The sequence below is a fragment of the Lathyrus oleraceus genome, chromosome 6 (assembly GCF_024323335.1).
Source record: "Lathyrus oleraceus cultivar Zhongwan6 chromosome 6, CAAS_Psat_ZW6_1.0, whole genome shotgun sequence".
Lineage (NCBI taxonomy): Eukaryota > Viridiplantae > Streptophyta > Magnoliopsida > Fabales > Fabaceae > Lathyrus > Lathyrus oleraceus.
Genome location: NC_066584.1, coordinates 404,474,689 through 404,485,860, shown reverse-complemented (window position 1 = coordinate 404,485,860; position 11,172 = coordinate 404,474,689). Strand labels below are relative to the sequence as shown.

The 11,172-nt window shown below is 41.0% G+C and overlaps 1 protein-coding gene and 1 non-coding gene across 2 annotated transcripts; one reads left to right on the top strand and one right to left on the bottom strand.

Annotated features, from left to right (window-relative positions):
* Positions 1–7,886: 7,886 nt before the first annotated feature.
* On the bottom strand, positions 7,887–7,994 carry LOC127099364 (small nucleolar RNA R71). Its single transcript, XR_007793876.1, has one exon. It is a non-coding gene; the product is annotated as a small nucleolar RNA R71 (small nucleolar RNA).
* A 909-nt stretch (positions 7,995–8,903) lies between these two features.
* Positions 8,904–9,530, top strand: LOC127095868 (uncharacterized). The gene has a single exon (XM_051034499.1). It carries the CDS (start codon positions 8,904–8,906, stop codon positions 9,528–9,530), a length of 627 nt encoding a protein of 208 aa, XP_050890456.1.
* Positions 9,531–11,172: the final 1,642 nt, after the last annotated feature.

Here is an 11,172-nt window from a genome sequence, read left to right as displayed (position 1 = left end):
TTTCTAAGATGGATCCAGTGAAATACATATTCGAGAAGCCAGCTCTCACCGGAAGGGTCGCTCGTTGGCAAATGATTTTAACAGAGTATGATATTCAGTACACGTCACAGAAGGCCATCAAAGGGAGTATTCTGTCAGACTACCTTGCCGAGCAACCGATTGATGATTATGAGCCAATGAAGTTTGAATTCCCTGATGAAGACATCATGTTCCTCAAGATAAAAGACTGTGAAGAGCCAGTTGTTGAGGAGGGACCTGATCCAAACGAAAAGTGGACTTTGTTGTTTGATGGGGCTGTCAATGCTAGAGGAAGTGGAATTGGCGCTGTTATTACTACTCCGAAAGGTGCCCACATGCCTTTCACCGCTCGTTTGACTTTTGAGTGCACAAATAACGAAGCTGAGTACGAGGCCTGTATCTTGGGTATTGAGCAAGCCATTGATCTGAGAATCAAGACTCTGGACATCTTCGGAGATTCAGCTCTGGTGATCAATCAAGTGAATGGTGATTGGAATACTCTCCAGCCCACTCTGGTCCCCTACAGAGATTACACGAGAAGACTTTGACTTTCTTCACAACGGTAAAATTGTATCATATACCTCGTGATGAGAACCAGATGGCAGACGCACTTGCTACTCTATCCTCCATGATCAAGGTAATTCGTTGGAACCATGCTCCCAGGATCGATGTGATGCGCCTTGACAGGGCCGCGTATGTGTTTACTGCTGAACTGGTAGTCGATGACAAGCCCTGGTATCACGATATCAAGTGCTTTCTGAAGAATCAAGAGTACCCTGCAGGGGCATCCAACAATGACAGAAAGACTTTGAGAAGATTGGCAGGCAGTTTCTTCTTGAACAAAGACGATGTGCTGTATAAGAGGAACTTCGACATGGTTTTGCTCAGATGCGTGGACAGACACGAGGCGGACATGTTAATGCAGGAAGTTCATGAAGGTTCCTTCGGTACTCATGCCGGCGGACATGCAATGGCTAAGAAATTGTTGAGAGCGGGTTATTATTGGATGACCATGGAATCAGATTGTTTCAAGTATGCTCGGAAGTGTCATAAATGCCAGATTTATGCTGATAAGGTGCATGTACCGCCGAATCCTCTGAATGTGATATCTTCGCCGTGGCCGTTTGCCATGTGGGGCATTGACATGATTGGAAAGATTGAGCCGACTGCTTCCAATGGACATCACTTCATCCTTGTTGCCATCGACTATTTCACCAAGTGGGTCGAGGCAGCGTCGTTCGCGAATGTCACCAGACATGTGGTTGCTCGATTCATCAAGAAAGAAATCATTTGTCGCTATGGGATTCCCGAAAGAATCATTACTGATAATGGTTCTAATCTCAACAACAAAATGATGAAGGAGTTGTGCCAGAACTTCAACATTCGGCATCACAATTCTTCCCCTTACCGCCCTAAGATGAACGACGCTGTTGAGGCGGCAAATAAGAACATAAAGAAGATTGTGCAGAAGATGGTCGTCACGTACAAAGATTGGCATGAGATGCTACCTTTCGCCTTGCATGGGTACCGCACTTCAGTACGTACATAGATCGGGGCAACCCCTTACTCCCTTGTGTATGGTATGGAAGCAGTCCTACCTGTTGAAGTGGAGATTCCTTCCCTAAGAGTCTTGTTGGATGTCAAGCTAGACGAAGCTGAATGGATTCGGACAAGGTTCAATGAGTTGAGTCTTATCAAAGAGAAGCGAATGGAAGCCATTTGTCATGGGCAGTTGTATCAGAGTCGGATGAAGAGAGCCTTTGATCAGAAAGTGCATCCTCGTTGTTTCCAAGTCGGAGATTTAGTGTTGAAAAGGATCCTTCCTCCTCAGACAGATCACAGGGGCAAGTGGACTCCTAACTATGATGGACCGTATATTGTCACCAAGGTTTTTGATGGTGGGGCTTTAATGCTTGCAACTATGGATGGTGAAAACTTCACTTCCCCTGTGAACTCAGACGCAGTTAAAAAATACTTCGCATAAAATAGACCCGCTGGACAGTAAAAAGAATAGTCCAGGCAAAAATGGGCATCCGGCGAACCAAGAAAATGAAAAGGTTCGGGCAAAAATTAGGGACAAAAAATAAAAAAAGATTGTACACCCGGTAAGTTGAAAACCGGAAAAGGCAACTTAGGCAAAAATGGGTATCCCGGTGGATCGAAAACCCGAAAAGGGCGATCCAGGCAAAAGTTAGGGATTAAGCGAATGACTGCGTTCTGAGTAGTTCTGAATCTCATCTCGTGCCAATGACTGGAAATTTTTGAAGGATAGGAAACAGTCCAATCACTCTTTCAGAAAGCTGATCATCTGGAGGATCTTGAAGACGGGCAAGTCATAGCAGAATTGGAACCCAATAGAAATCCATTTCACATTGCCATTAGATTAATTTATGTTTTTATCTATTGTGCGATTACCTCTTTCCAGGGATTGCTTCTTAGTGTAAATGCCTATTCAGAGGCCATTCAATCAATAAAATCATGTTATTCAGTATATCTCTGTTTTCATTTTCATTTTACTGTTTTGTTTGCAAAAATGACGTCCGAATTTTTGATAAACATTGCATCATGACACATAAGGGCTTTACAGGTACATGCTTAATAAACATTTAAAATTGCTGTAAATTTTAAGTGCTTTGGATCGTCTATTCAGAACAGATACCCTCGGGGCATTTCCTTAAAATTCCCTGCAGATGATCGTGAATATCTTCCCCAGTGAAGTCACCAACAGACAAATTCGGTGTCTTATCCCTGCAGAGCTGATCAGAGCGTTGGATTCTTCAATCCCCAGCAGGTTCTCACCACTGTACTTCCCCAAGCGTTTGTTTCAGGACATACACTCCCCAGTAGAGTTGACAGTGCCAGACTATATATCCCCAGCGGAGTTGACAGTGCCAGACTGTATCTTCCCAGCAGAAGTGGCTGCTCCTTAGAGTTCGATGCCAGATCGATAATCCCAATGCAAGATCCATGGTTTCTTTTCTTGAAACAGAACCTCGGTACCGTATCAGTGTTTGCTCCCCCTGCTGAGTCATCTCTTGCAAATAGTGGTTGCCAGAACCATTGTAGCTTTCCTCAGCAGCAGGCTTCCAATGCCATTCTTTCCCCGATCAGAGTCTCGGTATGGCCAGAACACCGCATGGCTAGTCATCTCCCCACAGAGTTCATTGTGGTGTGTATCTCCAGCAGCCTGGCCAGAGCCCAGAGGATGGTAATCATTTCCCCAGCAGATCCCCTTGCCTCGGCTTGGCATTCTACCCAGCATTTCGCATCCCTGCATGTAGAATCATATTGCATTGCATCCTTCCAAATCGCGTAGCATTTCCATTTTCATGGAGCATTACGCCATTGAAAAATTCAAACATAGGCATGTAAGCATAAAACATTCTCGGTATCCCAAGTGATAAGCTAGAAGTTGTTTCCAGTACTCAGACTGAAGATTGTTCATGACTTACCTTTGTTATCCCCAGCAAGTGTCATTGGCCCATGCGCCGCCTCTATTATCATTCCCTATTTCTGCCAATGCTGACAGGCATGAAGTTTTCCGATGTTCAGATCGAAGAAGTTTCCGACGTTCAGGTCGATGCAACTTGTGGCATTCAGGCCAGTTTTCCGGTATCCAGACCGAAGTGGCATTCAGGCCAGTTTTCCGGTATCCAGACCGAAGTGGCATTCAGGCCAGTTTTCCGGTATCCAGACCGAAGTGGCATTCATGCCAGTTTTCCGGTATCCAGACCGAAGTGGCATTCAGGCCAGTTTTCCGGTATCCAGACCGAAGTGGCATTCAAGCCAGTTTTCCAGTATCCAGACCGAAGTGGCATTCAGGCCAGTTTTCCAGTATCTAGACCGAAGTGGCATTTAGGCCAGTGTTCCGATGTTCAGATCGAAGAAGTTTCCGACGTTCAGGTCGATGCAGCTTGTGGCATTCAGGCCAATTTTCCGATATTCAGATCGAAGTGGCATTCAGGCCAAGACTTTCCGATGTTCAGATCGAAGAAGTTTCCGACGTTCAGGTCGATGCGACTTGTGGCATTCAGGCCAATTTTCCGATGTTCAGATCGAAATCCTTTCCAGTATTCAGACTGATGAGCGGCATTCAGGCCATGGTTATTTCTGTGTTACCATTTATTTTGGTATCCAGTTTAACATTCTTTTTCGATATTCAGACTGACTCTCACCGTACCAGACGGATTCTTCTTTCAAGACCACCTCTTTGCCGATTCTGACAGACATTGTTACTTCACTTCACTTCAGTGCAAATTTTTGGGCTTTTATTGTATTCAACCCTTTGATACCTCGAAAGCACGAAAGCAGCTGCCATCTTCTTTCCGGGTCTCCAGTTGATTGAATAGGGGCAGCTGTAATACCCCAAAATTTACCCTTCATTTTTCCTGAAAAAAAAAAACGAAAAAAAATAAAAAATTATTTAATTAATTAATTAATTAATTAATTAAATAAATAAATAAAATAAATAAATAAAATATAACAAATTATTTTGGACTTGGGTCTCCCTCATTTGAGCCCATTACCCACGAAAATCAGTCTATAAATACTGAAGTTTCAGTAGAGGAGTGACACTTGGAGTTACACTGGGAGATTCACTTGAGAAAAAGGGAGAGAAGCAAAATACTCTGAGGTTTCCTTAGAACAAAACCCTGAGGAAAAAGATAGTGAGAGAAGACCTGACAGAGAACTCAGAGCAGCCTCCAAACCCTGAAGGGAACTCAACTTGTAAACCCCACGGGTGCAACTCAATTTCAATCAAGCTCTCCAATCAGGTTTGCCCTATATCCATCATCTTTATGCCTTTAATTTGAATGCTATAAATGTATGAGGTATTATGGGTGAATTTGATACCTTTTTTGTGAGCCTTTTGTGAATTTTGATGGAATTATTCATGTGGTTACATTTTGATTTAGGGGCAACTCTGGGTTACCCTATTTTGTTTCTCTAACCTGTCTTTGCGTTGCCATGGCATTGTTTTCCCTGGATTTCACCTTGTTTGTCTAACCTTTCTGTTGAGTTTTCGCGAGGGCTCACATACTCTTGCAGGGATACCATCCGGAGGTTTATCCTGATTAATCGTATTGACTGATTTTCTTTGATGGTCTAGCTGGAGAGATCTCAGGGTTGCTAATCCTTTAATTGCTGTAACTTCGGATCTTTATCCGTGTGGTAATTTTTTCCTTTTCTCGTACTTTATCGCTTTCTTAGCTGGAAGACCTCGATAGGAGGCAATGTTTGGGCCCCTTGGTGGCATTTTACTTTGAGATACATGTTTTGTGTTTTGTATTCATATCCCCACATGTAGCGCGGTTCCTTCGTCAAGGACTGCCTGTTTGCCCTCGAGCATCCCAAACCCTAAAACCCAAAGCAACACGTTTACTCCTTCTACTATAGGTGAGTAAGTCTCCAAAGGTCGAGCATCCGGTAGATTGCGTAGTGACTTCGTTCGTCCAAAACCCAATCCATAACCCCGTAGTTAGCCGAACTACGGCTTGCTCTGATTCTCATTCCAGATGAGATACGTAGGCATAAGACGCGATGTCTTAGCGAGCACACATCCCCCAACCCATAGGTCAGCCGAGCTACGAAGACTCTGATTCTCATATTCAGATGAGATACGTATGCAGTGGATGCGACATCCACGCGAGTCATTTCTCTTAACCTTTTAGTAAATAGTACATTAGGCAAACCCACACCCTTTAGACAAAAAGCCACAAAAGTGGATCCCGTAGAGTACTACGGATGCGTAGGGGTGCTAATACCTTCCCTTCGCATAACCGACTCCCGAACCCAAGATTTGGTTGCGAGACCCCGTCTTGTCCTTTCCTTTTTCAGGTTTACTTCGAGCGTTTCCTTTCCCTCCCTTGGGATAAATAACGCACGGTGGCGACTCTTCTGTCATTTTCTTTCGCCGGTTGTTTTTTCGCACACTGTATTTTTCAGGTTGCGACAGATGGAATGGCTCCAAAATGAAACCCTAGCTTATACAAGCTCAATCAAATCATATGATGACCCCCATCTTAATAAAGACCTCATCTCCTTGAAAAACCCTGATTGGTATAATGCAACTGATTAGGGTTGACCAGAGGTCAAAACCCTAATCCCAAGGAATCTGATCAAGAATAATGAACCATGATGATGATGATGTACCACTTCAACCAAGATAATACTCCACCTCCTGGAGGAACCAAGAAACCCTAATTGAAGCACAAACCCTCAGATGATTAGTGATCAATTCATGAGACCCTCAAGCTTGCATCTCTGAACCTCTCTATCTTCTGAGAAAGACCTAGAAGGATGACTTGCTTATTTCACATGATATGCAAAGATGTAATGCCTAAAGTCCTACAAAATGAAATGCAATATGCAAAGCTAGTCCCAAGAGAGGAGGGCAAATTTTGAGGTGTTACAACTATATGCTTGAATATGATCTTATATGCCTATGTTGTTGAATTTAATCATAATTCATATTTATATCATCTCTATCATGTTTCTATTTTGTATGCCCAATAATAATAACATGAGTTGTATGCACGTGATGTCTAGTTAAGTCCATAGATTCTGGTATGTGAGGATTGTCATTTCGACGAGACTCATTAATTGAATTGGCATAACCTTTACATAAAATCATTCTTTTGGTTCCGGTTTTTAGCTTTAAATAGAAAAGGCTTTACGCGAGAGCGAAAACACTAAGGTATCAGCTCAATAACACAACAATGTGAGATTCGTGCCAGATAGTAAAAACTGGATGTTAATTTCTAATACAGAGACAACGCTTAGTGATTAATTAGGACTTTTTGGTTTTCAAAAATTGTTCCGTAACTTAAATGGGTGAGCAAAAACAAAACATTTATGGTTCTGAAATATAACACGGGTTAATGACACGACAGTGTGAGGCTAGTGTTTTTAAACTAATATTTTCTGCCGAAAAGTATTTTAAACATAATAAAACGCAAATGATTTATTGAGTCCCAGAGGTACACTGAAAACTACATTCCGGTCTCTCTTATTCGATATATTTTCTAGATTTGTTTTAGTTTTAATTTCTTAGTTAGTTCTCCCCCTTATTTTGAGATTTATAACGTTAGATTTAGTTCCCCCCTATTTTGAGATTTATAGCATTAGATTTAGATTTACGTGACATCGATAGATAACGATAAGGTTGACTATTGGTTCTTGTGAGTTCGATATCTTTTAAAACTACGATTGATTATGTGCACTTGCGGAATAGCCCCATCAAGTTTTTGGCGCTGTTGCCGGGGATGAATTTAGTCAATATCGAAACTCTGTTGTTGCACTGTATAGACTAGGGAAAAATTTAGTTATATTTCCCTACTAGTTAGTTGATTGTATGTCAAACACTCGTTCCTCAGAGGACGAGCTCGTACAACCCATTAACAAAATCGAGCGTTTTATCCTCAGACACCGAATTAGACAACTTCGCTTAGAGTATAATATCCCAAAATCAGATTTGCCTGCGAACCTATTTGAATTAAATAATACAATCCTCTCAAGGACTATGCTTCTCCATCTCAAGAAGAGCCACACTCGAGTATTGCACCCCCTCCATCGAGGCGGACAATTTCGAGTTGAAACCCGCTCTGTTGTAAATCGTGCAACATGACCAGTTCTTTAATTATCCCACAGAGGACCGGAACCTTCATTTGTCAGTGTTTGTGTAGTATGCAGACACATTGAAAGCTAATGGTGTAAATCTAGAAGCCATAAGACTATGCATTTTCCCTTTTTTTTTAATTGATAAAGCTTGACCTTGGCTTCAGTCTCTACCATCTAACTCCATCACCAAATGTAACAAATTGAAAAAATACTTCTTAGCACGATACTTTCCACCTAGCAAAACTGCTACGCTAGGGATATAAATCAACGGATTTAAACAGAAAGATAGAGAATCGCTTTTCGAAGAATGGGAAAGATATAAGGATGTGATGAGACATTGTCGACATCATGAGCTTGAGCAATGGCTAATTATCCACACCTTCTACAATGGTTTCATGTACAACACTAAATTAACCTTAGACACTGCAGCTGGAGGTGCTAATGGACAAACCCTACCAAGATGCCTATCAACACAGAGAAAACATGGCACGAAATCATTACCAATGGGGAGGTGAGCGAACTCCAGTAGAAAAATATCAGATGAGGGGAAGTATGTATGAAGTGAATGGCATAAACCATATCAATGCTAAAGTAGACTCTCTTACATAAAAGATCGGCAGTTTAACCATAACTCTAGATGCTACCGTAGCTGCTGTGACACCTATTGCGAGCTATGTGGAGCCTTTGGGCAGAACACTCCCGAATGTCAACTATTGGCTAGAATTCCATTCGATCGATTAAGTTATGCCAAAGGAAACCCATACTCCAATACCTACAATCCTGGATGAAGGAATCACCCTAACTTTTCTTATAAGAACAACAATGTGTTATTTGCTTAAAGCCTAACACCTTCTACCCCTTATAGTTATCCAAAAGCCGCACCTACTGCTCCTCAAGCGCCCAAAAAGTCTAATCTTGAAATAATGAATGAAAACCTCGTCTCATATCAGACTCATTAAAATAAGGAATTTATTAATCAAAACATTTGTAACAGTGAGTTGGTGAAACGATTGATAAATAAGGTAGACACTTTAGTCACACATAACAAAATGTTAGAGACACAAATATCCCAAGTAGCATAACAACAAGCACCTACTACTTCCCCAGCTGGAATTTTTCCTGGCCAACCGCAACCCAACACAAAGGGGCACGCCAATGCTATAACACTGCAAAGTAGGACAAAATTGGAAGACCTAGTTAACCCTAGAATGACTAACCAGACGATTAATAAGAGAGCTGAGGACACAAATAAAGAACCATAGAAAATGAAAAATAGTAACCCTGAAGGAGAATCAGACAAAACAATTAAACCAGACCCAAAGGATAAGGACAACCAAGAAAAAGAGAAACCTTACATCCCTTCACCTCCATATAAGTCACCTATCACATACCCTCAAAGACTAGCTAAAACTAAAACAGAGAGTCAATTCAAAAAGTTTTTAGAACTTCTAAAGCAACTCCACATAACAATCCCTTTCTCTGAAGTAATTACTCAAATGCCCTCCTACGCCAAATTTATTAAAGAGATCCTATTAAACAAAAGGAAGCTTGACGATGATAGTACTATATCACTGACTGAAGAGTGCAATGAAATCATACAAAACAAAATGCCTCCAAAACTGAAAGATATATGGAGTTTCTCCATTCCATGTGTTATAGGCAAACTTGTTATTGATAAAGCACTATATGATCTAGGAGCTAGTGTGAGCTTAATGCCCCTCTCAATTAGTGAAAGACTAAACCTAGGAAACCTAAAGCCAACAAAAATTTCCCTTCAATTGTCCGATTGTTCAATTAAATATCCTGTAGGCATCCTGGAAAACGTCCTAGTAAGAATTGGGCAGCTATACATTCCTACAAATTTTGTAGTAATGAATATGAAAGAAGACTGAAGCATTCTGATTCTATTAGGAAGACCCTTTTTAGCCACTGCAGGAGCAATAATAGATGTAAAGAGAGGAAAGCTAAAATTCAAAGTAGGTGAGGAGAAGATTGAATTTATCCTATCCAAATTCGTGAAAGGACCTGCCATAGACGATATTTGTTGTATCATACACATCATCAATGAATGCGTGAGAGAATTGGAGACAGAGACACCTCAAGTTACTGAAGTCCTAAAAACCCCAGCACCACCTATATTCGAAGATGATGAATGTCGTGAACCATATGAGGATGACAGTTTAAGAGAATGTTTATCACTTACCCCCCGATCATATGCCCGACCAAAAGCAACCAACCGTAGAGCTTAAAGTGCTGCCTAAAAATCAAAGATATGAGTTTCTAGATAAGAAACTTGATTGCCCAGTGATAGTCAATCCATACTTAGGTCCAGAAGAGACTGAGCGATTGTTAAAAGTCTTAAGGAAATATCCAACAACTCTAAGGTATAACATCTCCTATTTGAAAGGAATTCGTCCCTCTATTTGTATGCACCGAATTATGTTAGAAGGGGACCATAAAACATCTAGGGAGCATCAAAGGAGGATTAAACATATCATGAGTGATGTAGTAAGGAAACAAGTGTTGAAATTGCTAGAAGAAGGAATCATATTCCCGATATTTGACACTAAATGGGTCAGTCTAGTTCATGTAATACCTAATAAGGGAGGACTCATAGTAGTTAAAAATGAGAAAGGTGAAGCTGTAACAAAACGTGTAAAAACAGGGTGGAGAGTGTGCATAAATTACCGAAAATTGAACAAAGCCACCCGTAAAGATCATTTCCCTTTACCCATCATTAACCAAATGTTAGAGTGCCTGGCTATGGACTCTCACTTTTGCTACTTAGATGGATACTATGGATTATTTCAAATCCCAATCCACCCTGAAGACCAAGAGAAAACTTCTTTCACCTATCCATATGGCACGTTCGCTTACCAGCGAATGCCGTTTGGACTGTGTAACGCTCCCGCGACTTTTCAAAGATTCATGATGGCAATATTTGCAGATTTTCTAGACAACATAATGGAAATCTTTATGGAAGATTTTTCATAATGCAGGCAGAGCTTCGAGGGTTGTCTTGCAAATTTATAGTTGGTCTTACAGAGATGTGTAAAGGTTAACCTAGTGCTTAATTGGGAGCAATGTCATTTTATGGTTAGAGAAGGAATAGTTCTTGGACATGTAGTGTCCGACAAGGGAATAGAAGTGGAAAAGGATAAAATTGAGTTAATTGAAAAAATCCAACCACCAAAAATTGTTAGAGAAATCCGAAGTTTCTCAGGATGTGCCGGTTTTTATCGATGTTTCATTAAAGATTTCTCAAAGATAACTAAACCTCTGACCGATCTTTTAATGAAAGATGTTGAGTTTATTTTTGATGAAAAATATTTAGAATCATTTCAACTTCTTAAATAAGTCTTGATTTCCGCACCCATAATGCAACCTTCTGATTGGATCCAACCATTTGAAATCATGTGCGATGCAAGCGACTACGTCGTAGGCGCTGTCTTGGAGCAGCGGAAAGAGAAGAAGCTCCATCTCATATACTACAAAAGTAGGACCTTGTACACAACTCAAATGAACTATTCCACA

Coding starts and splice junctions, on each gene's coding strand:
- LOC127095868 (XM_051034499.1), top strand. CDS start 8,904: ATGAAAAATAGTAACCCTGAAGGAGAATCAGACAAAACAATTAAACCA.